The sequence below is a fragment of the Anas acuta genome, chromosome 3, assembly GCF_963932015.1.
Source record: "Anas acuta chromosome 3, bAnaAcu1.1, whole genome shotgun sequence".
NCBI lineage: Eukaryota > Metazoa > Chordata > Aves > Anseriformes > Anatidae > Anas > Anas acuta.
In genome coordinates, this window is record NC_088981.1 from 62,472,860 (window position 1) to 62,496,155 (window position 23,296).

Consider the following 23,296-nt stretch of genomic DNA (forward strand, 5'->3'; position numbering starts at 1 on the left):
AGCTTTCTGTAGTATTATTTCAAAGGAAAACGCTAACTTCAGATGTTTCCGATTATCAGACAAAGAGTTTAATCTATTGTAGTTTAAAGTCAGATTCATTCCCGGTTATTTTGTTGCTGTTGCTGTTCCAAAAGCAAAATCATTGTTAGGAGATAATATGTATATACTTGGATTGTTGCTATTCCTGAAAAAAAAAAAAAATGCTGTTTCTTTTCAATGACTAAATTACATAGCTTTGCTACATTTGTGAATATATATATATATATATATATGAAACATTCGTGCCTTCTCTGCATCCATGCCTTCACTGTCTGTTGTTTGTGTCGTTTTTTTTTTCAGACTTCACACAAAGCAGTCAGATTAATACTTTTATGAGACTAGAGATTTGGCCATAGCAGGTCCCTTTAAAGATAAGCGTTTTTTCCTCTGTTTTGCCAGTGCCTACCAGATCGTTGTTGAGGAGCTGCACCCACACCGCACGAAGCGAGAAACGGGTGCTATGGAGTGCTACCAAATCCCCGTCACCTACCAGACAGCTCTCAGTGGAGGATCCCCATACTACTTTGCTGCCGAGCTGCCCCCTGGGAACCTGCCGGAGCCAGCCCCTTTCACCGTGGGTGACAACAGGACCTACCAGGGCTTCTGGAACCCCCCTCTGGCTCCTCGGAAAGGCTACAACATCTATTTCCAGGCCATGAGCAGCGTTGAGAAGGTGAGTGCCAGCCAGACCTTTCTGCTGGAAGGAGCCAAAGGCATGCCTGTGGTGACAAGGAGGGCTGCCAAAGTTGGGGGTGTTGGCAGTAGCACCATTGTAATCCTTGCATTGGCTTCTGTACCGTGACAGCATGGCAGCCTGCCATTTGCATTTCACACCACCCTTGTATCATAGTAACTGTTACTAGATGAGTGTTTAATACCTCTCTTAGTAATCGTCTGAATGTAGTAATCTCACTGCTGCGACTCTGCCTCCTTGGTAAATAGCATCCAGCGCTCTTTCCCCAGATCTCAGGAATTGCACACTTGTTACTGCAGGATAAACAGAAAGTAGGCAGCTCAGTGGGCAAATGAAATGTTATAAACTTTTGGAGAGTCTCATGCTGAACATCAAATAAAAAATAAAAAATTTGCTAGAGCAAGACTAACTCCAGGCCCACAGTGTGTTTCCAAGAGCCTTTATGGAAAGGTCAGCTTCAGGATTGCTCTACAGCTGTGCAGTATTCAAAGTTTGGCTGTCGCTCACCTTCATTACCTCCCTGGTGTTCTGTTTTTAACTCTGTTGCTGAGTATTGTGGCTGGCTCTGCATGCATAAGAAAGGGAAAAAAGCTGCAGGAAGTTAAACACCGCAGTGGACTCCAGGTGGGAATAACGCCATGGCTCTGCGAGCCCCGTGCTGTTGTTCTCGAATGGTTTCTCTCTAGCAAATGAAAGTCGGTGAAGGTGAAAAAGGTGCTAGGTACAGAAGCTTCAGATAATTAAAAAAATATATATTTTTTCAATATATAGTTTAGGAAACAGAAGGAAATTACTGTAATGTGACTATAAGGCTCTCCATGTGAAATGTCAGGGAAGCCAGAGAAGAGCTGCCTGATAGACAGCGAGATTGATAGCAGCTGATGCTCACCAGGATCATTGGAAAAGAGCAGAAGCCATGTCTCCCTTGGGGTCTCTGCTGTGGCTAAGCAAACCACAGCTAACAAAGGGCTTTGCCTTGGAGTCTTTTGAAGAAAATCTCACCCACTTATGGTTATGAAAACTGCATGTACATCAAGTCAAAATGAGGAAAAAGCAGGAACTAATGAATTTATTTACTAGAGCTGTTTGAAAACTGGAGGCTTTTTATGATGGAAGAGACCATTCCATCTCTCTAGATTTTATCTGTAGACCCATGTGAAGTAAACAATGCAAAAAATGAAAAGCAACTGCTAGTTACTCATCCATATTTCCCATACTTTCTATATGTAATTCCCTTTCCTGTTGTTGGCTTCCAGCAGACTAAATTGTAAGGAAATTCATTTAATTCCCCAAGAAATAAATGCAAGGAAGAAGTTAAAATAAATAAATAAATACATAAATAGATCTTTATTTTGGCTTTTACATTTTGACAGATAAGTAAATGAAGTAAATTCAGTTTGTGAAAGAGTTTGATACTAAAGTGGTTTTCTCTGGTATGATTTAAAACTTTGGATCGTATTTCTGTTCCTACAGGGATTTGAGGGAGGTTTTGGGAGCTGGGGTTGCACCACATTCTGCCAGGACATAGATCTAGTGGTTGAAAGATAATCTCTGAGCTACAAAATATTTAAACAGGTGCTTTACTGTAAACCACACGGATCACCAAAATAGTCAAGGGGAAGTAAAGTATGCTCTGAAATAAACTGTAGGGTTGGGATGAGAGTTACACTGTGATATTCATAGACATTTTGAACAAAAGTGGACTAGTAAATCTAATAAGTGTGCCGGTTAGGTAAGATTATATGGATAAGATTAGGTAAGATTATATGGATAAACTTCATGCATGTTCGTTTACATTGCAAAACTGTCTTTATGGAGCACTTATGGTAACCCTCAACTCACTACTTCACTCATTCTTTAAGTATTGTGTTTGCAAAAGTTGCTCAGGGATCATCAATAGGAGAGAGAGCTGCAGGGATTCATTGGGATGGCAGTGCAGTGGGTAGCAGGACTAGATGGAGTATATTTCATAGAATGAAGCTTCATTATTATATTCTCTAGTTACACAATAGTATTGTTTAGAATGATCTAATATAGTAGCAGCTGCATCCTCTCATGCACCCTTATGCCATTTCAGTGTTTGCCTTTAAAATAACTGCGTTTTACAAAAAGGTCAGAAAATACATTTATGACTGACCCTCGTTTGTTCAAGTTGTACAGAGTGTGCATAACTAAGTCATTTTTCTGTTCACTTGTTTCAATTGCTGACCGAACCGAATTGCTGAAGGGGAAAAAAAAAAAAAACAAAAACAAACAAACAAACAAAAAAATCAGAATACATAAAAATTGTCTTTGCATATGCAAGGTCTTTGGAAAGCACATCCCTGTCAAATCACTGTCTTTCCTGGGCAGACTATGTAGGTTGTAGATCAAGTATGTTTTATGTGAAGGGATAGCTGGGCTCCTTCTGTGCTCATTCCATCCTCAGAAGCATGAAGGAGAGGGTTGCCAGTGTGCTCCGTGTGACTCTGAGACTGTCCGGATGCAACAAAACAATTCAGTTTGTGCACAGTGCTGAACAAATGTACCTTCTCTTTTTTGCTACATGGCTCACAGTTTCTGTGCCCTGAAATAAATATGACCACCAATTCCCCACTTTTCTTCCACTGCATACTCTGGATTTTTATGGCATAATTTCCATTTGATTTAACTTATCTGTAATTTTGCTACATCCGGGCTGTCCTGCACCTTTTCTCCCCATTATTTTCATGGATAGCACAGATCAGTGCCTAGGCAGGTATCATCCGGCTTGCTGCTTCTGTAAAGGCAAAATGACTCAGCCTTCTCCCCTGCTAAGCCCAAAGCCCTGAGCCACCTGGTTCAATGTCCCTGAGCTGCTCACAGATCTAGGGCTAATTTATGGAGTGGGGAGGGCAAGAAAAAGGAACCTGCTCTGACTATTTTCTTTAATTTTCCCTTCTCAACAGGAAACCAAAACTCAGTGTGTTCGAATAGCTACAAAAGGTAAGAGGTTCATCCCCCCAAGCAAAGTAGCTTTTTAATGAAATGTGATGGTTTTGTTAAATGATTGAACCAAAGCCAGCACCATTCCTGTATTTTGAACAACTTGGTTGTCTTAAAATGTAATGGGCTACTGCGTTTTTTTTTCTTTGGTATAGGGCCAGGCAAATACTGTTCTAGCAATACTCAGACAAAAATCAGACAAAATCAGGACAGCTTTTCTTTTTCCTCTCTCCTCTTCTCAAACAATTATTTCTAAGTGATGGAGATCTTTTCCTTCATTTAAATGAAGGACGTAGTAGTTAATTTTCGTAAGTAACAGCACAGTGTGTTATATAGGCATAAGGGAGGAGTGATTTGAGGAAAGCTTGTGTCTTTTATAGCAAGTGAAGCCCAAAGCCAAGGCTGACTGCATAGCTGTGAGAATAAATCATATTGACCCCACATACAGCAGGTTAATCACATACTGCTCACTCAAAAATACGGTTTCATCTTCAAATGAGGACTTAGTTGTTCAGCTTATTGTTATCTCTTGCTTTGACTGTATTTATAGCCGTTCATTGTGGTTGCTTGATTGTGTCAACATGAGTTGTTTGAAAGACTCCAGCAGCATGAACAAGAAAGGACCTAACAAATGCTGAAGCAATGCTCTGCAGAGGCCCAGCACTGCTAACATTGTCTCTTTCTAATTGCATATTGATATTCAGCATAAAAAACAACTTTAGATATGAGCAGGCAGGCATTTAAAGTACTGCTGTGGCACATCAGCACCATCTTTTCAATCGCTTCTTTCAATTTAAAACTTGTTCCAATTAAAAGCTGATGCCTCTAGTGAGGTGGTAGCAACAAAATGTTTTCTTGAGAAACTGGAAAGTAAAATGTACTTCTCAAGATTTGTTAATACTTTCATCAAGTGGGGGAAGCTAGTAAGAACAGGAAATTCAAACTGTGAGCTAAGTCTCCAATGAAAAGTACATCAGCATTATCTTTCTTATGTTTCCCTGACATGATTAAATGTTTAAGTATATTTGCATGAACAAATATTTATGTACTTCAAGCATGTATTGCTGGGATTTGAGTCAAGGGAGAGTCTTGAAAAGACTCTCTCTCTGAAATAGCCTAGATTTTGCAGAAATATGAAAGGGGGAAGAGGAGAGCAGTGGTTCTTTTATCATAAGGTTTCTGGATAGTAATAACAAAATGAGGTAGGAATTCACCTAGCTTATGAGAAAATTACTTAACCATGTTCAGGCCACTGGTCTCTAAGCAATGTTCATGGGAGCAAGAAGCCTGATGAGGGTTGCTTGTATGCCTTCCTCTCCCACAGCAGTCATGTGTACACAAATTACTTTTGTCTGAAGGAAACGGAAAATGAGTAGTAAGTTTCTTACCGCAGTGCTATAAATCTTGGCTTCACTGCGGTGGCTAAAGACACATGTTCCTGAGGTTGTTCCAGTTCCTGAGGCATTGTCCAATATATCAGTACCATACTCTTTGAATGTGGAACTAAAAAGTAATATGTTTTACTCTGACTTGACTTTTATTGATAAAAAGTGAGATGTGGAGGGAGGCAACATTATATGAAAATGCTTTCTTGTGCTCTTAAAGAATGTATTTGGTTAGACATCATCACTTCAAAGTCACGTGCATTCATATCTGTCAACTAACTTATGCTGGTATTCTGAATCATTTTAAGAAGCTGATAAGGAAATTTTCTCCGTGCGTTCATCACAAAAATAATGACGTTATTTGCTGTGCTTGAAGAAAAGTGTACTTAACATACTGTTTCATGAATATATTCATCTGTTTACACTGATACTTCAGTTGTATGTAGGTATGCTTTGAATCATTGACCAAGGAAAAGTTGCATGTTTAGTGTATCCATCAGAAATGTTTGTTTTGTTGTTTTGTTTGTTTGATTGGTTGGTTGGTTGTTTTTTAACCCACTGAAATAAATATAGGGAAAAGAGAACTGTCTCATCTTGCCTTGTATATCTTCAGTAAAAGAAGATACACATAGTCCTGTGTATCTCCTTTGTTCATAGTCCTGTGCAATCTCCTGTGACCTGAAGCAGCCTAGAGCTGGCCAGTCAAACTGAATTTTGCCTTAAATGTATCTGAAAGACACTAAAAATTGTTAAGAGCTGGTTTGGAGGGTGCGGGAAATTAAAGGTGCATACAGAGGAAAGACAAATCTCCCTGGTAGTGAAGTTCAGTGTTACTAGCAAAGTCTGGCAAGTAATGAATCTCTGTCATTTTTACCTTGTTCAAGGGCCTGGTTTGAACTAATTTTTCTGTTATGTCTCCTAAGGAATCTGCATTTTACAGCTTCTGTTTCACATTGATAAGATGTAAAAATGGAAAAAATATGTTAGTAATGTCATGGTTTCGTGCTGGAAAAGTTCATACCCCCTAAATTATAATCTTGATAATTTGACTTTCTAAGTTGTGTTATTCACCTGATTTTTTTGGTTTTGTTTGTTTGTTTGGGCATTCTTCTGTTAAGATAATTCATACATATTTTAATGCATTGAAGGTTTTGCACATATCATTCCCAGGTGCTGCCTTCTGCCTTTGAGAATTGATTCAATAGTTTATTTCTTGGTATCAAGCTAATGAAAGTCAGAAAATCCAAATTAAAGCTCTCATACTTTTTCAATCTGTATATTCCAGGTGCAATGTTCTCTTACATTTCTGATAACAAAATGTACTCAAGTGTGAACTCATCTAAAAGGTGGTGCCAAATCACGACTAAATATGTTGCTGCTTTTGGCATGTCTTGAAAAGATGTTTTTAGAGTAAGCTGAGAGTTTTACTAGTGTCTGGAGTATTAAAATACACTGAATTAATTTTTTTGAAGAAAATATTGGAACAGCAACAGATTAAAAAGTCATCCCCTGAGCAGTTCATGTGTACTTGCAGCTGAAGAATGAATACCCGAGTGATTCTTTGATGGCCCTGATTTAACGTAATAATGGGATTCCCCCTTTATCTGGACACCTATTTTCACAAAGCTTGTAAGAATTTAATGACTTTGTGACTTTTGCCCTTCTCCAGATTGGACTGAATTGGCCAAGAGAGTCCCAAGTTATTAGATGTGGTGAGAGGGTATGAAAGTTGCCCACGTATACAATCTGTTCACATAAGCTTTGATTCTTAAGGAAACCATGTTAAAATCAACTCCCTGTTGTGCAGATGGTGGGTAGAACATATCTAAAGCACCATTTTCATTATTGTCCAGCAATTGAACTGTTTAAATTCCTTGGATACTTTTAAGCTGTATTGCCTTCCTCTGTCAAGCCAAATTCAGTTCCCATTCAGTTCCTCTTAGTAACCAGTGATCACCATCAATTTTTTTTATTATTATTATTTTTTTCTTTTTATAAAAAACTTAATTGTTCTCTACCTCGTTATTTTTCAAATCTAGGTAGCAGTCACTAATAATCTAGTTTCTCACATAGTAACTGAAGAAGGAAGAAAAAGAAGGAAGACTGAGGTCAGATATTCATTAGGAACTGAAAGATGAAGTGATGCTGCAGAACGTGTATTGCTCAGCAAAAAGGTGTTGCATATAATTTCTTAAAGAAAATTCTCAAACTTCCTAAAACTAATTTTTTTAAGGCAGAGTTCAACCAGTGCATAGTATGTTCATATCATAATGAATACATGATAACTGAACCTGCCTAACCAAGGTACTGCTAGAGGAGTGAATTCAAGAGGCACCATTTCCGTGACAGGCACTTCAGAGTAACACATGTTGATGACTGATCAGTCATATCTTAGAGTTGACTTTGAATGTGTTAAAATTTGAATGGGTTTCCACAAGCACATTACATTGGCATTTTACAATCTAAAACTGTATCAACTGCTAACAGAATGAAATTAACATGGTCAGAGAAGAGTGATGCTTCAAATTATTTAGCATGTAAATAGACATTTAAGAGGACAGAAGGGACAGCAGAACCGTTATTAAGCAGAGAATATATGAAGTTGACATTTCTGACAGTTTTTAGGCTGCCAAGTTTGAGGCTAACACTGATTTACGTGTATCGCTTTGTTTTATTTAGAAGACTAGAGAAAAATATCGAAAATTTAATTAGAAGAAATCCACTGTGGCAGTAAATAAAGTACTAGTGGGACTGGCAACTCTATCCCAAAGTATTTAGAAGTGATGAATGCAGTCCAAAGTTTCTCACTCTGCATTTCAACCATGAACTTTTTCACCTCCAAAATTGTTTTCCCTTGTGGTTTTCATTTGTATTACTAGTTCAGGCAACATAGGAGCTCTCCATCTCTGTGCATGTTTGGTTCATACAGATGGATGAAAATGCCATTTGAGATGATGCGCATCTGGAAGTAATTGTGAAATAGCAGAAAATTACTTTTTAATCTGATTTGAGAAATAAAAAGGTCTGGGTGGTAACATTTCAACTGCAAGTGTGCATTTAGTCCACCATCATTATTGCTCTGAATTCATTCCCATAGCAGTTGGGGATTGATCCAAAGGCCTTTGATGTCAATGGGAGTCCTTTCACTGACATTAATGTGTTTTGGATTAGGTCTTTAGAAGTCATAAATCTGTCTAGACCATAATTATTTCCTTGAAATTGTTCCTGATGATGTTTCTGCTCTCAGGGAAATTTGTGAAAGTCAAATCACCTCCTGTAGCAGGATGCTCATATATGTCTTAGCAGTTAATGCACAAATGAGGGAAGATATCAGAAGCTAAACATATATGAAATGAAGCTCCCTTCAGTACTGTTTTTATGTTTGGATCAATGCTCCTAAATTGACTTTTAGCTGTACCATCATAATAGGTGCTGGAGACTTATGTGACAATCTAAGTATAGAGAAGAATGAAGATATTGCCTATGTCATATCTTTCCTTTCGCTCATTCATACCAAAAAGCTCTAAATATGTTTAAACTTCGGTGGTATTTTCCATAATGTATTTTGTCTCACAGAGGACATTTTTACTAACTTGCTCTGCTTTCCAAAGATGGAAACAGAATTTAGCATGGCTTATTTTCCTTTTTGTATGTGAAATTGCAGTAACTCTGAGAGCAACTACATCTGCCATTTCTGATAAGTGATACCTTTGATTGTAAATAAAAAAATTGTATGATCCTTTCATGGAATATTTGATGGTGGTTATAAAAGAGCTGTTAACAGAAAGACGCCTCCAGATTTCCAGACACAAAACCTATAATATGGGTATATCCGCATATGTGCAGATAGTAGCAAAATCATGGCATTCAATTTAACAAATTTTTATTTGAGTAAAAAGGAATTTAATATAACAACCAAATTTATTAAGTTAAACTACCAGGTGGATAGGAATGGGACAACAATTTTCAGAGAATGTGTTTCCCATTCTTTTTTAATAAGAAAGAACTGAAAATATATGAAGAACTATATTGAGAAAGAACTGAAAATACGGAAGAGAACTGCTTGTTTTTGCTTGTTGCTTGAGATCTCTTAAGAAATAAGGGTTCCTTGCAAGGGTAACAGAAAAAAAATATATATATATCTGAATTACCTTTTTGTGTGTGTGCTTGTAGCATGGCCTGAGCTTATGGAAATCTTCTTGTAAGATACATATGAGGAAAGCAGTATAAGAAGTGTCTAAAAATTACCTTGCATGTAGTTGGAGAAAAAAATAACAAAGTTCTGCAGTCTTTTACTCTTCCTGTTCCTAGCTGAAAAGCTTTAAAAATATTTGCAACTTATTCCTGTTATAATCAACTTCTTAAGTTTGTCCATCAGCTAAAGCTGAACCATTTCTTTTAACTCAGAGTAATTATGAACAGAATTAGTTTCTACTTTCCAGCCCCTTTCTAAGTCTTCAAGAATAGAGGTTTATTACTATTTTTGAAAGAGGAGTTTACTGCTTTTGGTGCGGGAAGAAAAAAAAAAGGCACTAAAAAAAAAATCTAATAAATATAATGAATAAATCTAATAGCTTTCCTAGAGCGCTTTATGTTTAAAGACATTCCATAGTGAATAAGTCTATTGCATGCAAATATTAAATTTGCATGTATTTTCTTGTATATATTAAATTTGCTGCATTAAATTTGATTGGATTTTAATAGTTGTTGGTTGATTTTTTTTAAAACAAAAAACAATAATTTTGTAAATGGAAACACTAGTGATAAAAAATTGCAGTATATTAAAAAAAAACAACAATCAGCATGAGGAAAGTTTGAATCCAAAGATGTAATAAATGTTAGCTTTCCTTGATTTTAAAATGTTGCAGTATTTCTTTTGTTATAGGTGATTAACAAATTAGTTTATGCAGATGCTATGAGCAAATCGAAGTCTTAGGAAACTTAAAGGAACCAAGTAGTAAGCATTTCAAAAGTACAACTTTAGGTAGAGGGTTCTAGTTAATATTTAAATGTTAGAGAATGAAATGATGTATTTGCTGCTCTAAGAGGAGGAGTACCTTAGCATGTAATATATATGCTTTATGTATGCTTTATACTTTAATACTAGGTGCCTGTTTTCTTAGGTCTTTTCAGCTCTAATGAGTATATTACTTCTTGAATCAGATCGTGGACATTGAACGTTTTGCATTCATAGTTAAAGAATATGGAGACATAAATGTAGAAATTTACTTTTCTTACAAGAACATTTAGACTTAACTGCAACAGAAAATCCTTGATTTCTTTACATTCTTTGTGTCATATTTTAGATGATTTTTGGATGTAAGTAATTTTGCAAGTGTTTAGAGAAGGTGAACTGTCATCGTCAGTTAGGACTGGGTTCAACAGTCAAATTTCACCTGTACAACATGTCCACTTTCATTTAATACTGCTATAAACTATACTATTGGATAAAATGGACTCTGGTAATGTCTGGATGTGAAGAAAGTACAGGCAGAGATTGCTGCCTTTGGCAGCCCATCACAGTCATCTCAAGTGCATGTTTGGAACAGGAGTTTGCATTATTTGTGTAGCAGTGAAGCTTTAGAGCCACCCCATTAAGGGACAGCACTGTTTCTCCTCCTTAAAGAAAGGAGGACAAAAGGGACTCTCAGAGTCACTGTGTTTACAACCAGTCTGTATGCATCTGGAATGATGCTTTCTCCACATGAGTGGGCATGTCAGAAGACTGACACTGGCAGTAGGCTTTGCCATACACATTACCGATGTTCAAGCTGAATTCTGTACCCCAAAAAGCAAACCATTGCTGATGCTAGATACTCCCGAATACTCCTACATACAGTTGTCTTACTACCATCATTAGTGCCAGTACAGAAGCTACAGTTCAAACTGATGAGGGGAAGATCAGTCATGCTTGAAACTGGTTCCAATAAATGGTGCATTATATTGCGAGATTTTAATATGCACACCTTTATTGGTTTTGGAAGTTTGTAGGAAAGTCCTAGAAGCGGTAATGAAACTTCAAATGGCACTCCAGTAATGATACTGTGCTCTGAGCACTTCCTGGTCATTGTTGTCCCAGAGTTCAGATGTGCCCTTAAATGAGACACAGTAGACAGATACATTCAATGTTGAGATAGTAGCAGCTTCTTTACTATGCTGTGGCTTAGCACTGGTAAAGTAAAAATCGTGTATTTGGCAAATAGATCATTGATATGATCATTAACTTTTTTAAAATGAAATTTTACATCATTGGCATGAGCATTACAAGGGTTTATTAAATTATTTGCTTGTCATCTCTGACAAAGTGCTAAATGAAGTTCTACAGCTAGTCATCTAGAAACAAGAGATGGCATTGCCAAGCATAGTAGCACTTCCTAAACACTGTCAAATATGTTGCAGAGAAAGTCAGTATGGTTGATTGGCACAGCTGCCAAATTGCTCACATACAGAGATTGATGCTTTGTCAGTTGTGTATGGAGACGATTACTCTGAAGTTCGGGAGTATGGATTGCTTTCTGCTCTGATGTTGTGTGATAACCAGGCTATTTCTAGAAAGATCGTTACCAGAAGGATATACAGATGGACCTTGCAGGAGGGAGGATCTTTCTAGAAATAATCTGGTTATCACACAACGATATGTCAGAGCAGAAAGCATCATACAGGCATTTTGAAATGTTTTTGTAGCCAGGTAAATACAAAATATGGAGAACGGAATTGCAACCCAGTATGTGGATTTCCATGCTGTCAGCTTTGGAAGCATTCAGTGGCTTTTGTGCAAATTCAGCAATGTGGAAAGGACTGAATGTTCTTCGTGCTTCACAGTGACATGGTGTGAAAGATTCTTGATCAGAATGGACTTCCAGAACCCTTTTACTGTCAAAGAGGTCACAAAACTGTCTGCATCCTTTGCCACTTTGGATTAATATTTCCTTTGTTGAGTCAACAGGAAAAGTGTCCACATTCAATACCACATGGATGGCAGAATATTTAACCTGAACATTAAATCAAAGGTCATATATCTGCTGAATTGTGTAACTTGCTCTTTGCTGATGACTGAGTATTGGTTATTCACACATATGTAAGCAGACGACATATTATTGACTGTTTCAGCCCCTCTGCCAAGTGCTTTGGCCAGCCCATTAGCATAGAGAGAGAGAGAGAGAAAAAAAAAAAAGAAAAAAAAAGGGGGTCCTGCTCTAACCTTGCTGTGGTGGAAAATATCCTGAGGCTGACTACAGAAATCTGGGAGAACAGCTCTGTCACTTCAGCAGTGTGCTTTTTTTAAAACACCACAGTTGAGAGCATAGTCATGCAGGGAATAGCAAAAGCCAGTGTAGTATTTAGGATGTTAAAGCAGCATGTCTGAAATGGGAGACATCTGGCTTCAAACAAAAGTAAATGTCTATTATGCATTAGTTGTTGCCATTCTTTATACGGCTACAAAACTAAAGCCTGGACCAGTAATGGTCTCCACATCAAGCGTCCAAACCATTTCCAGTGCACTGCTTTCATGCCCTTGCTGCCACAAAGCTGCAGGATGTTACCTCGGATGCTGTGTTCTTAAATTGCTGACAAATTGTTGATGCAGAAGCAAGACTACAGTAGGTGCAGTTATGCCAGACCTAGCTAGTTCTCATGCTGGACAACAATTTGCCGAAAGCCAGTTTCTATGGGTAGTTAAAATGAAGAGAAAAGCTCAGATGACGTGGTTAATGGACAAGTTTAAGGCAAATACTCAGTTATGTGTCATCAGTTTCACAGTGTGGGAAATTACATCTGAAGATTTTCTGCTCTGAAAGAGAATAGGTACTTACACCATCATGGCATGCAAATAAAATCAGAATGGTGCTGTATGGCATAAGTGAAGATGGTGGTGAAACAGATTACAGCTGTACACTTTACGGTATCATGAAAATGGGTCTCTTTCTTTGACAATAAAACCAAATCCTTATGTTTTGATGGCAAACAAGTGTCATAATCAGTCTCTTTCCATTTCTTGTGCTATTGTGTTTCTGAAGTATATCATATGGAAGAAGTAAATCATGTTATTTTGTAAATCATATGATATGAAGAAACATTTTTAAAATATGTTTTCTGTTTATATATCTTATTGCTTAGACCTTCAGACAGTGATAGGAAAAGCAGATCATTGAGTGGCAGAACTGTTGACAGTGTTTTTGCTAAGATTTTTTTGTAACAGTAGTAAAAGGACAACTCTTTTTCTATATGAGGGAGAGAAAGGGAATTCTACAATTACTGCAGTTGGCATTAAAATTGCCTCAACATATGGAAGGAAGTTATTTGCACAAGCATTGTTTTATTGTGAACCGTAGTTTTTATGTACACTAATACCATCCAGAATTGTCTAAATTGTCTTCCTATTTCATTGACATATTACAGGAAAAAATACAGTCAAGCAAACTTCAGGTTAATCCTTAATCTGTTTCTAAATTCTCAGATTTTGCCAAATTAAGACTATCTTTCGTTTTCTGAAATGACCATGCTGCATTCCCTGGAGTTTTCTAACAAATTTTAGAAGCACTGGTAATTCAACATTCTGTCATTATTTTCTGCAGACATGAATGGATTTTCTCATAGTCATTCAGTGTTTCTTACAACTGATTAGTTTTAAAGATTTAATCCTGTAGGTATTATTCTTTTATGTTATTCTAAAATTTAGAAAGGCTTTTAGATAGTTCCCATTCTGCTTGAAGTCATTGAACCATAATGTTCATGCAGGGACTTAGGTTCATGTGTTTGTCTTCCACAGAACTTCTTTTTGTACACCCAAACGAGAGGATTATTGTTTGTTGCCCTGGTGTAAAACTTTGTAAGATACTGGACTGTGAACCCTGAGCACTGGGTGCTTCATCATGGATGTAATACTTAGGGACATGGTTTAGCGAGTGATATCGGTGGTAGGGAGACAGTGTAGGGGATGAGTCCCCATTAATAACCATCAGATATTAACCATCAGGGTTAGATTACATTTTTGATTCATCACTTGAACTGTGGAACAGATATCTAAAGTTAGGGCAAGGCATTTGCTGTTACCAACCTGTTGCTGTTACATTTTTCAGCCTAGATCATACCACAGTAAGATGGGAAGGGATGGTAGCTATCTGTGGCAGGCGCTACCTATTTGCAAATCTACATATTTCTTGTTTTGAACAGAAGTTAGAAATGCTCATTCAACATAACTAGCTGGCAGTTCAGGGACTGAGAGGGCAAATTGAATCTCATTATATGCTTGTCCAAATATGAAAACTGGTAATCTGGTTGCCTTTGTATAAAATAATATTGCTTGCTCTGCATAAGCTCTGAAGCATGATGTTGTTTAGCCAAATCAAATAGCTTTGCTAGCTAATATAAATTGAACTCAAACTGAACAGTTTTCTCAGATTCAGAAAGTGAAATCAATTTGTTTATGCAGAGAATCAAGCAACAGAAATTGTCATTTCCTGCATGTCCCGTTTTGAGTAGTAGTGGTGGAATTCAGACAGTGAAATTTTATAGGAGAGATGGAATACAACCAGCTTGCAACCAATACAACTAATTGTTTTGGCAAGTACAAATCTTTTATGCTTTATTTTTAAGTAAAATTTTAAGGTCATTCAAGAAACAGTTTCAGGCAAATTTAAGCAATTCCTTACATAACACAATTTGGTTTGTTCAAGGACTAAGTCTGTGCTGCTTGGGTCATAATCATAATGTAACACAGTAGATTACAGGCAGCCAGTGCTGGAATGTTTGGAGCACAGTCATCTGACCGGCAGAAGTTCAGCTACAAGGAACGATAGTTCACTTTTTCACATCAGGCCTCCCAGATCGTGTTGTGATTAGGAAAGCTCTGTAGAGCCCTTGTTCTTCACAGAAACTGTAGTTGCATTGGTTTGAGTATAGTGTGAGGATGTTGGACTTGCAGATTTGATGTCTGACTGCTGACCCAGCTGTTGGACCTGAAGCTGGTAGACTTTTGTATGACATGATGCCTGTAGCTTGTAGGAGAAGAGGAACAGCCACTTGGGCAGAGTTGCTGCATGAGCAAATGTATACCTCCTCATCATTCACCAGCCAGCCTGTAGACACAGTGAGCAGTTTGGACAGATATGTAGCACAATGTACGTAGCTAGGCCCTCAGAATAAAGCTGTGAGTGAGTCTGAACTTGGGGTGCAGTCCCTGTCATGGCTGAGATGGGGTCATGCAGCCAGAATGATAGAGCTCTGATAGCTGTCATTACTCCTTCTTAGGTCTGGGGCAGTTAGGATGTGTCCATCTGCTGAGTAGGATACTTGAGTATTATTTCAAAATGATAACAAACAAGTGCTGCTTTTATCAAGTGATAAAACTTGATAAACTTTAACTTCTTAAAACTGCTTTGGCTTCATTGACCTCTCTTCAAAGCAAAGCACATCAGCTGTACATCATTCTCCGTTTGGACATGAATGGAGAGCTCTTAAGCCCAATACAGAAGTATTTTATCAAGCAAAGGTGTGTCATTCCCAGTAGTACAAGATTTGCAAAAAATCATCATAATGATGCCAACTGGACTTTGAATATATGGTGTATTGAGACTCTGACGATAGCATTCTTCAAGTAATTTCATCATGAATAATCATAAAATTTTAATAGTTTAAGGAACTTATTTGGTTAAAGAAATAAATTTAGCATGACTGAGGTATTCAAAAGGCTATTTTAAATCTTGATCTTCCAGGAAAACAGATACATCAACATCAGTAGGCATTTAAATATATTGTTTTACCAGTTTACTCAACATCATTTTGGTAAGAGTAAGATAGAGAGGGTCTGTGTTCTGACTCCAATTCCAAGTGGTTCATGGAGATTACCTTTAGAGATACCAGCTAATGGAAATGCACCGATACTGATCCAGTTTTCCTACAAAACCCACTTAGTAGTCATTGAGTGTGTAATTTCCTATGAAATGTATGTGGAGTTAAGAAGGTAACATACACTTGTCATTGCCCATTTGTTAGGCTGAAGGAGAAATAAAATAATACAAGATAAGCTGACTGTAAGTCTTTTATCTTTTTCCCTCCCCTCTGAAGATGTAGCTATTCCCTCTTTGAACATGATTAAGGTAGTTAGAACCAATTTATATTGTGGTATAAATGTTTTGAGACACGAAGATACATGAAAATTCCCTAAACGAGAAAGTAAACACAGATTTAAGATACATTTCTTTTTTCCACTTTGAAACTGACTACTGTGCTTTAAATTCATTTTGATGAGAAAATATACTCTTAGCCATTTTCTACTGTCCAATGTTTATGTAGCATTAATTTTGAGAACTACAGGGTCTTTGTCTTCTGACTGAATGTCTAATGAGATGTTTTACAGCAAAGCAAGGAAAGATATAATAACAAAGAATAAGAAGTACTGTATCTGATAAGCATGAGGTAGCTAACTTGTGATGTTTACAGTTCTGCAACATCTTTTGTAACTTGGTTAAACATTCTGAAGACTTGTCTCTATTTTGGGGTAAGGCATATGAAATATGAATCCATGCTTTCATGTTTGTGCTGAGGCTTTTTTACTGTGTCTACCAAAAGCATTGTGATCTTTGTAAATAAATTTTATTATGATTAATGTCCAGTTTAATATGATGTATTTCCACTTTTCTGGTGGAAGTTATTAAACAGAAAGGTCTTTTTTCCATTGTAACATATAATATTGCCCTTCCTAACTGTGCCTGCATTCTCTGCACAGTGTGGCAGAAGTTCTCATCTGTGAGCAGAACAACTTGTTTCTTCAACAGCACACCCCTGTAGAAATTAATATTGTGATATTGTGATTTAATTTTCAGAAAAAAAAAAAAAAAAAAAAAGCAATGGCAAATCAAGAGATGTCAAGAGGCAAAAGAGAATGTATGCACTTTACCTGAATGGTTCACTCCATTTCTTGATGTGTGTTATGAATTCAAGGCTGAACACTGGGACTATCATGCTTCATTTCTCTGCCTAGCTGTAGATTTCCCCCTTGGACCTGGATATCTCACTAGGGTCAGAGTGTGAGATTGTGATTGGAGGATTGCTCTCTTCTCTGTTTTGTGTTGTGTTTTTTTTAGCTAAGGAGTAAAGGGAAAAAGATGCTGATACTTTGCCCTTATGGAGTGAACATTGTTATTGAAGTTGTGTGTATGTTAAACAGGAACTTGCAAAATAACAATAATCAACTATTCTTTTTATGCTCTGAGGGCTTTCTTTCATTTTAGTCTGGCTTTTATTCCACAAGCTCAGTTCCTCTCCATTCTAACGCTATGATTATTAGTAAATTCCCATGGGTGGTATTGAAGAAAGATGCTGTCTTAAGGATATTTTAAGTTTTTCAAGACAAAAAGGAATTATTATTGATTTCCAGTCACCATAAAGTACACACACATCACAATAAAGGTTAAGTGCCTATGAGACTGTAAAAGAGCAAAATATTTAATTAAAAAAAAAAAATCCAGATTAGAAAGAAATCAGACTTAAGCAAACACAGTGAATTACTTTCTTCATGGCTAAGTCTGGAATGCTTACTTGATACAGATACTGTAAACAAGATGTTTTCTGTTTTTCTTCTTAATGCAGACATGAACACATCAACATATAACTTGACCACAAGTGGTATATGTATAAACTCCAAATACATTTCATACTGTGTTTTTATCATGATGATACAAATTTTTAAATCGTTAATGCCCTTAATGCCACCCATATGTTGTGCTGAAATCTACAGAAATCTGTGGAAATAAAAATCAAGAAGATGATAATGGGCTCCAAAAGCTAAAAACAGACCTAAGTCAGTTTAACAGCTAAAGATTTGTCAGCTGGACCCTAATAATCCTAAACCTTTGGCATAGCAAAACGTTGCCTTTGAGAACTTATTCCATTATATCTGGTCTTCTTAAATCATTCTACGGAAATAATGTAAAATAAACTAAAATGTTCAACTTTTAAATAGAAGGCATGATCCTGGCATCTGTGCTTCTGCCCCAAGTGCTATCCTTCTGTGCAACAGTCAGCATGAGCTTTTCTTAGATTCATGCTTGTGGGCATATGGACAACTGGAAGTAATTTGGAGATGCCAGTTGTCCTCTTTTGTTTTTTTTGTTTTTTTCTTCTGTCCTTATCCACTGTCAGTTGCTAATGATGGTAGCAGACAGACAGGTAGTATCATCATTGTGTGCATTTTGGAATTTCAGAAGCAGAAGGCAAGAGAAGCCTTTGCAAGGATGAGCATGTGTGCATATTCAGATATTTCCCACCAACAGAAGAAGGTGTTCCTGTCTGATTCTTCAGCCTGTGCAAAAGCTCTGTCTCAGGTTTTTACATACACATACCCAATACCTGGTAAAAAATAGTCACTTTGAAGCAATCTGATGCTCAATTTATAGACTTTCTGTGCTCATTTGAAACCCAAGGCATTTAAAAGGTATAGGTCATTACTAGTTTGGTGGCTACTATGCTGGTGAGACTAGGAATGTCTGCTAGTCATTCTGTCTTTTGTTGCTAGTTTTTTGTTAGGCAACAATAGTGTTCTTCCTTTCACACCAACTATTCAGGTTGCTGGGTTTTATTTTTCCATCCACTCAGAGTAAACTGATGCACAAGCACAGCATTATAATGAATTTCTATTTGGTTAGGCAGAAGTTGGATTGTCGTGAGTAATCGAATTACTCCTCTGGAGACAGGATTTCTAAGTAAAGTGATGAGGTGAAGCGATTACAGCTGTAACCCTTACAAGCATAAAAAGATGTGTTATGCTAATCCTTTGTGAATGGGTTGAATTGAAAGCAAGGGGAATAAAAAAGAATGCCTTTGGAAAAAAAGAAGGGGGTATAAAAGGACTACTGTGTCATTTATTCCCTTTCCATTCATCCTCTGTTGCTATAGAAAAAAAAAAGGTAAACTTGAGTGCTTTACCTTTCAAGTCTGTCATTCAAATCATTTAAGCAGACTGAAATACTGTGTAAAGAGTCAAGGGGGAAAAAGGGAGGAAGGATGGGTGTAGCAAAAAGAAATGTGTGAAGAAGTGCCAGTAAATACAGGTTGCTTTTTCTTTTCTTTTTTTCTTCTTTTTTTTTTTTTTTTTAAGGTTGCTAAACCTGATATGAAATTACCTTACCTTACCCGTGTGTTGGGGTGGGGGGAAGCACTGAGGAAAGCAAGGAAAGTGTAGGTTACCCCAAACATTACCTTTATCTACAAACATTTTTTGCCCAAGTGTGAGACCCTTGTTACCCCTAGGCTTGTTTATTTTCTTATCAGCGTTTTCAGGTGTTAAATAGAAGTGTTCTGTCCCAAGTTAATACCTGAAAAGACTTTTAAAGATACAGCTAGGAGGAGAGATGGTACGTGAATTATGATGTAGCAAACTGTCTGAATAGAGCAGCATAAGTAACTTTTTGTTAACTGGAGAAGATGAGAGAGCTTTTTGTTTTCAGATAACCAACCTGAATATAAGTGGCCAGTGGTATCAGTTGTTTTTTGGTTTGGTTTGATTTTAATATTTGAAACAATTTTCAGTGTTGTTCATTTTTTCCCATGTCTCGGTGTGCTTTTCTGTGGGTGATTAATCCTGGCCAGCAGCTAAGCACCCACCCGGCTGCTCACTCTGTTCCCCACCAACAGAACTAGTGGAGAGAATTGGAAGAACAAACGAAAGAAAACTTTGAGGCTTTGGGGCAATACCCATTTGGTCATTTGGGGCCAGCTGTGCTGACTGTGTCCCCTCCCTACCCCCAGTCTCCTTGCTGGGGGCAGTGGGATAAACAGAGAAGGTCTCGATGCTGTGCAAGCACTGCTCAGCCATAGCTAAAACACTGGTGTGTTATCAACACTGCTATAGTCATAAATCCAAAACATAGCACCTTACAGTGTTTGTTTTAACCCTTGAAGTGATTTCCAAACCATTCCTGTTCATTTTGTCTTGTCTGGAATGGCCCCTTGTGTACAAGGAGCCCTGTCTGCAGCAGAAGGCATAGCACATATGTGAACCTAATTCACTCCAATCTCAGCTGTAATCTTCCTTCATCCAATGTTAAAGACATCAGTGAAATTCAGGCTGAAGTCTATTTTGCTAACAGAGTATTTGATGGGCCAAACGTGAGAGGGATCTGTGCACAGCACTGAGCAGTAGCTTCTGGTCAGTTGGTACCCACCTACCATAATGCAGGCATGGTGGCAATACTATGGGAGAAGGGTATTTGCTTTTAATGAGGCAGTTTTCATGCAAGTGTATCATACGATGTACAACATATGACAACTTTTTCAGGGTGGTGGTTACAGGTTGAGGAAAATTTGGCTTCTAAAAATTAGAGCTTGAATTTGGCTGTTGCTGTCACTGCATTTTCAACTGGCAATTGTAATTAAACTTTCTTAAATATTAATGGTACTTTTACTCTTGCCAAAAGTTAAGACACTTCAATGTGATGAATCTTGTTTTCTAAGTAAACATTAAGTCAATGAGATGAGTGAGAATTAAATTTAGTGTATTGCTACATAGTAAAACATTTCATATATTTTACTTTCCTGAAAAAGTCTTTACAAGCCTTTGTAAATATGTGGATAGAAAATTGATACTATATAAAAATCTTCTGGTGATGAAACTGATATAATAATTACTTGCAATATCTATGAATGTTTAATAAAGTATTTTTGGTTAGTAGGCATAAATACATTTTGTTGTAAATAAATGGAAGTAAGATTTATTTGTGTATGACTCTCTGGGAACATATAGCCAATACATCTAATGAATTATCAAACGATTTTGCAATAGATATTGCTTTTATGTGAACTGAAAGTGTTTAAGTTGTCATCTTTATTCACTACATGTGATGAAGCAGAATATGAAGAGACTTGAAGTAAGTCTTTCTTTTATTAGTTTGTTCTTTTAAGAGTGGTTGGATCACTCCTGTTTGCTCATACCGGCAGAGCCTTACTGATTTTCATTTGAAGTTCCAGCCTTGGATGTATATTTAGTTATTTGACTTCCCAGATCTCAAGAGTGTATATGAGTGCAGAAAATAAGTGAAGTAAACAAAAACATTTTGATTTTTTTTTTTTAAAGTTTGTACCTTAAAAAAAAAAAAATCCTCATCTGTGTTTACAATACACACAACAAAGATTTTAATGAGTAAATGGACGTTGAAATTTGGTCCTTGCTTTGCTTGCATTTAGGCTTAATATCAGTTCAATTTGGTCAGTGAAGAATACTTTGAGAAATAATTTCTTTATGCTTAAAAAAAAAAAGTAACACAGGCTTAAAAGTCTTATAAAAAACATTAAGGGCAAAAGCAGTGCAATAGTTGGAGGCTGGAGTTGTTTTTGATATTTATGCTGTTTTTCTGTTGAGTAGGAGGAAATACCACTTTGCTCATTTCAGTTCATTTTTGTTTGTTTTGTTTTGAACTCCAAAGTAAGAAAGAGAGAGGAGTGTATTTGATAAAACTAAAGTTGAAGAATTAGTATCAGTGACCAGAGGTAATAAATACCACAAACAGGTTGGTCTGTAAATCACTACACCCAGATCTGACAGTGCATGTCAGCCATGATTTGTAATGCTATTTACGTTCTTGTTCTGCCTATCTCACAAAAAGACAATTTAAGTACAGTTACGTGGTAGTTTTGTTTTGTGGGAGCATGTGTAGTAACATCTTGAATTCTCATTCCTAACCAGCACAGAGGATGACTGTTTTGGAGTCCACAATTTAATGTTTTTAAAAGGTCTGGGATTGTGCCTTTTGAAAGCAAGCAAGAAAGAAGCCTCCTCTTTTCCTCACTGAGATTTCACATGTGGTTTTGCTTCTGTTATCATTAGCGTCACCATAGCACTATGTTGTGAGATTAATTCAGCAAAAGGATACAAATCAAGAACAATTTAAATTGACATATACAACTAAAAGTCACTGGTATAGTCAAAAATCATTGATTTTTATCACGTAAATTTTAAATGCAACCACTTAAATTTTATCACTTAAATTTCAAAGTGATTTATCACTTAAATTTTAAGCATTTCCTACCTCAATTTTCCTTTTTTAAATTCAGTATGCTTGCTTTATTTTGCTGTTTTCATTTTTGCAAATTTGTTTGTTTGTTGCTATTTTCCTAATAGGCTAATTATGTTTTCATGCTTTCCTTGTTCTGCATATCTGTTTTCCAGACACTTTTTTCTTTTCATTTCTGATTTCCCTTGCCATTAACTTTATCACATCTCTTCATTTTCGTTCTTCTGTCAGACCTACGGCAGCTCCTTTAACCATAAGCTTTCTGCTGCTAAATCCTGAATCACCACTCTTTTATATCTACACTCTTTCTTACTGCAGGGTTTCTCCTACCCTGGGAAGCCCCTGGGGAGAGGTCCACAAGGAAATGAGGAGAGTATTCCAGGGAGGAAAGCAATCAAATGCTGTAGGCAGTAAGTTCTTTTAACCCAGTATGTAGCCATATTAAGAGCATCCTAAAAGGATGCTTTTTTCTCCTTCCCCAGTTAATGAAACTTCATCTGATCAGGGCATTCTGGTAAGCAAGGACTAAATCAGGCATTGTCTCTTCTCTGTTTTCTTTCCGCATTTCTTTACACTGAGAGCCAAGACCTGAGAGAACAGTCTTCATCTATGTAGGCCATCAGTGGCCACTGAAAATCTTTTAGCAAACCAGAACATGAGTTTTTAGGTTGTTTTTTTTTTTGTGTGAAGTACTCAGGGCCATAAGCATAAAGTTACAGTCAACTTTAAAAGGTGTCTGGGAGCCAGTTCTCATGAAAACTTAGATGATTGTTTTTGAAATTATGAGAAACTTTAAAAAAAAAACAAAAACTCAAACATGAATCTAAGTGAAATACTGAAACTGGAAGAAATACAAGGTTAAAACTGCATTCTGTGCGTTTCAGGGAATACTGCTTTATGCATTTGTTTATGAAAAAAGGCAATAATAACTGTTAGGGCAATCAGAGTCTCAGATGATGTATTCATCTATAAAGTAGGAGTCATGGAACATGGTTGACGGTCATCAGGTCCAACCCTTGCTCAGGATGTAATAAGCTTAACTGAATCCAACTTTGAAGTTAAATCAGGTTCCTCAGGGCCTTATTGAGCTGAGTTTTAAATGTCTACAAGGGCGGGTGATTCCATAGTCTCTGTGAGCACCTTACCTCGAGTTTGACCACCCTCACTGTGATTTATTTATACTATCTACTTGGGAGTTTCCCTAG

The 23,296-nt window shown here is 36.9% G+C and overlaps 1 protein-coding gene across 12 annotated transcripts in view; it reads left to right on the forward strand.

The window, feature by feature from the left end:
* PTPRK (protein tyrosine phosphatase receptor type K) overlaps positions 1–23,296 on the forward strand; it is a 418,597-nt gene that overhangs the window by 340,650 nt on the left and 54,651 nt on the right. For all 12 annotated transcript variants that reach the window (XM_068677477.1, XM_068677480.1, XM_068677479.1 and 9 more), the window contains exons 12-13: positions 439–712; positions 3,661–3,697. In XM_068677477.1, coding sequence (XP_068533578.1) covers positions 439–712; positions 3,661–3,697 — 311 coding nt within the window. The remainder of the gene's footprint in view (positions 1–438; positions 713–3,660; positions 3,698–23,296) is intronic.